At 33.3% G+C, this 4,679-nt stretch overlaps 1 protein-coding gene across 1 annotated transcript; it reads right to left on the reverse strand.

Annotated features, from left to right (window-relative positions):
- Positions 1 to 700: 700 nt before the first annotated feature.
- On the reverse strand, positions 701 to 4,141 carry LOC111085600. Its single transcript, XM_022384927.1, has 2 exons — positions 4,081 to 4,141; positions 701 to 1,412 (listed from the first exon to the last, which is right to left on the reverse strand). Exons 1-2 carry the CDS (start codon positions 4,093 to 4,095, stop codon positions 888 to 890), a joined length of 540 nt encoding a protein of 179 aa, XP_022240635.1. The 5' UTR covers positions 4,096 to 4,141; the 3' UTR covers positions 701 to 887.
- Between the last annotated feature and the right edge of the window lie 538 nt (positions 4,142 to 4,679).

Below are 4,679 nucleotides of genomic sequence, written 5' to 3' on the forward strand. Positions count from 1 at the left end.
TTGGCCCACCCTGTATTTTATAATACCGTAACAAGGGTTACAATTAGTTGTATAGTAAGGTTCCTATACGTAGTTTATGTGATAACTTGAAAAATCAAGATTCACGAAAGCTTTAATTCATTGTGGTTTATTACCAAACTTTTTTTAGGTTTCGAAGTAGAATGGTAATCATAAATATTCTCATAATTATGTTCTAATAGAGTTTGAAAACAAAACTATACATCAGAATTTTCCCATCTATTATTTTCTGGCCGCCAGCGATTCAGTTGTAAGTCGGAAGGCTTATAACGCTAAAAACCGGGCTTCGATACCCGTGGTGGGCACTGCACAGATAGCACATTATGTAGCTTTATGTTTAATAGTGAAACAACCAAAAACTTATTTCTGTAGTTACAAAATGAAAATAAATGATCTGAAGGTTTTTGAGAACAAAATATTTTTTATAAGCTGCATAATGGTATACTTGTCTTATGCCTACCAAGTCATGCTATGGGTAAAAAAAATACTAAATACAAATGATGTATTTAGAGTTAGAAAACAAACTTTAAACTTAGATTAATAATGCTCGTTTGCCGTAATGATGATCTGAGTTTCATTATCTAACAAAAAATAAATTTAGATGGATTTAGAAGTACTTAGTTTCATATTTTGCTTTTGAAATTTTAGTTAAGATCAGATTAAAATACACAGATGAAATATGTAATGAACCAAGATATTCATGCTTTTTATTTCATAATTTGGTCTTACGTACAGTTTGATCTTGGTGGAAGAGAAAATATTCTTTTCTGAAAGCAAACCTAAGTTGTTTTTATTTTTAGCCATGTATTTTTTTTATGCAAAATTCCTTTCTACCCGAAGCGTTGTAGTTTCTCTTACCAACCTAAGCGCTAAATCCCCTTTTCTCCTTCCGATGGATTAAATCCTTTCTTTCCACTCCAAGCATTAAATCTTCTTTTTTCGCCAAAGGGGCCAAATTGACGTTTCATAGTAGAAAATACCAAGTTTCGTTTTCCTCCCCAAGGTTTAAATTGCCTTTTTTCGAAATTCCCATAGTCATTATCGTCCTCTGTTTCCACAGGGACATCTCTTTTACCACCCCATGCTTCGAACTGTCGTTTAGTCAAGATAGCATCACTGTGATCCTGGTCCCAATCTGGATCATTGTCAATATTTCCAAGAATCGGCACGTTCCGCTTCCCTCCCCATGGACTGAAAGGACGATAACTTAAATCATACAATGGCACGTGGATTGCTGTGACGTCTGTCAGGTCATCGTTGTTTTTCATATGAGTAGCTGGGGTCGAGGGAGAGTCAAAAGACACTGCTCTTATCATCCGTACCGAAGTGTCGAAAGTAGCCACTCGCAATATACACACGGTTAAAATGAATAAGACAAGGTGGTACCATGCTCGCTATTGAAAATGAAAAACAAAAAATCATGGCGTTCAAATCACAATATTTCTTAAAATTAAGAAAATACGTTCATTTATGATCTAATATGAATTACATCCAAAATAATAAACAATGTGCTTTATAACTCACCCTGCAAACAATATGTTATTGTTATCTTGTTAAGTAATATTAATGTTACATCATTAGATCAGTAAAAATCAGCAATGATCTTCGCATAAACAACCAATTAAGTTATCGAAATAGACAACAATTATATAAACAAATTAACTTTTATGTTGTTTTGCAATTCTTCAAAAACTGAAATTTGTTCGAGAAAACTAATGGACTGAAATGATTTCACTTACAAAAAGACAAGAGTTTTGTACAGTTTTTGTTAAAGCCTCGTAGCCGTATTTCCGTGGTGTTCTAGATCTATGACAAATATAGTTGTTTTACAATTCTCCAGGGAGAAGCCGAGAAGTTAACGTGTACTCTTAGCAAATGTGAGGGTTCGTAGTTCGTTTCCCTTTGTCCAAAAAAACAACAACAAAAAACTCTCAGCTTTTGGGGGCCTTATGTGCGCTTTAAGAGTGACGCTGTTATACTACTATTATTTCAGACAAGAGTAAACCAATAGCTGACAGTGGGTGCTATACGTTTAAAATTAGCGCCGTCTATGCGCAGATAACCTTCGAGTTCCTTTGCTTTGTTTGTTTGTTTTGAATTTCGCGCAAAGCTACACGAGGGCTATCTGCGCTAGCCGTCCCTAATTTAGCAGTGTAAGACTAGAGGGAAGGCAGCTAGTCATCACCACCCACCACCAACTCTTGGGCTACTCTTTTACCAACGAATAGTGGGATTGATCGTCACATTATAACGCGCCCACGGCTGAAAGGGCGAGCATGTTTGGTGGGATGGGGATGCGAACCCGCGACCCGCAGATTGCGAGTCGAGCGTCCGAACCACCTGGCCATGCCGGGCCTCGAGTTCCTTTGCATGAAAATTATAAAGAAATAAACAAACAATTATATTTCAAGTGTCGGGTTGCTAGGAAACGCGTAAAAAATGCGTGCAAATAAAGATGTTTTTGTTTACTGTAATGACTTCTTTTGCGTATCTTTATCAAGATTCTGACAGTTACCAGTTGAAGTAGTTGAGCTTTTTTTTTAATTATAAAATTTGTTTTAAATTTGAGTGCAGATAGATTGCATTGAAAAATTACACTTATGGTAAAAAGATAATAGAACAGAAACACTAAATTACTTTTTAGCGATGCTTTAATATATAGAATATTTAAAATTCACTAGCACTTGTGTAAATGTTCAATGTTAGAAAATTAATTCTCAATAAACCGCGATTTATTGGATATAGTTCTAAAAATGAGACTGTTCCCAGTCTCAAAAATACAATAAAATACTAAAAAACTTACTGTGCAGGATAAAAGAAAAATAAAACCCGGTAAGATTGGAAACATTCTCAGACACTCAACATATTTTGACGCCTTTATTACATTATCTTCAGGTGTTCAATGTTATGCAAGAATCAGACTTATTTATACCCTTACAAATAGTCACCAAATATAATTTACATATTATGCCATCTGCTGATAACATTTCCATCAGGTTCATCATCCTTATTCAATATTTCAAATTTAATTTTTATTTGATTATCTCAATAGATTCACATATATTCATTCTAATAACTTTTTCATATTCACATGATATTTTATGTATACCTAATTTTTTCATTAAATCAGTTTTATCTTTAGTTATATTAAGAACTTCGCTAACTTTGTTTATCGTTTTATATATCGGAACAATGTTTATTTGTTTACTAAGTTCCTTCATTATTTGACAAGATAAACCAGGTTTAAATAGCATTACCAAACAGTCTTTTTTACTATATCAGCAAGTGGTTTGAACTAAATATTTTCATCCTTGTTTTTAGTTTTTTGACAGCTCTGTCAACAACCTCAGGATTAAAACCTCTTTCTGCTGCTATGTACTTGATTAATAACAACTCTTGATCATAGCATGATCTTTTTAAGATAGAAAGCGAAAGACATAATCTCTAAGCTCTCAGGTTATGGTGTTAAATTTAACGTAATTTAGAAAGAGACCATTGCCATGAAGGAACTGAAACAGGAAACTACCTTTTTATTAAAGATTCTGACACGAAAGGTGAATTTAGTGTTACGGAAAAGGGTGGCTATGTCATTAAAATGGTGAAATATATTAAAAATAATAATAGTACTTATTAATGCTTGAACCCTAAACCCTTAAATAGAATTGAAAAACCACTAATATTTTCTTATGAGATATTTGTTAGGTTTCTAGAAATCCTTAATCATTCTATAACCTAAAATCTCACCACAATAGAATACCTGAATTTCATGACCTCTCGATGGACTATCAACCACGAATGCTGCTTAAGCCTACTGCAAAATAATCTTGATTATTAAAAAAAAATGATCTACTTTTTATGGCAGTTTGTTTCTTTTCATCCAGTTGCCAGCTAATATTTCTTTAGCAAGTTGAGTTTTTCTAATGATAAAACCACTAATAGCACTTTCCCATTTAGATTTATATATATATATATACATAATTTTAAAATATTATTGTTAACCAACTAAGACAAAGAAAAAAGAATATATGTACAGAAACTAAGCATAACTTAGATAATACATACTTTGTTAGCTTGCATGCTACTGGAGAGGCCGTGTTTTGGTGATGGTGATGTTCCTATTAGATCTCGTCCACTTCTTGTTATTTCTATTATCTGTCATCCTTATATACTCAACCATACAATGTATTTTGTTTAAGACATTCTTTCTAAACTAATTCCCTTGGGAATGCTAATGGCTTTCTGGTCAGCGGATCATCTTTGAAGGAGCAAATCGGTTTAGCCAACACATTGTATATCTGAAGAAAAACTTGTTGCTGTGAGACAAAGTTACGGCTTTTACGAAACTAGACCTTTGTAACTTTGTTTAAAAGTAGAAATTCCACAATGCTATATTAGCTAATGTAAAGGCAAAGTGGGGCTTTAACTTAAACCGATTTTAAACTATTACTATTTCCTGCCTTAAGCTCCTGTTTTTTGTACTCACAGGTAATAATGTAATGGAGAAGTAAGACGTAATATTAAGAAAGGAAAAAAATATTATAGGTTGAAAATTTTATCTTTGGAGAAGTTATCACTACAAGGGCGTTGTAAGCCTAAAAGGCCTATATCTTTATATTCCTGTTTCTAGCGTTGTAAGTCCGCAGACATACCACTGTGCCACT

The sequence above is a fragment of the Limulus polyphemus genome, unplaced genomic scaffold (genome assembly GCF_000517525.1).
Source record: "Limulus polyphemus unplaced genomic scaffold, Limulus_polyphemus-2.1.2 Scaffold499, whole genome shotgun sequence".
NCBI lineage: Eukaryota > Metazoa > Arthropoda > Merostomata > Xiphosura > Limulidae > Limulus > Limulus polyphemus.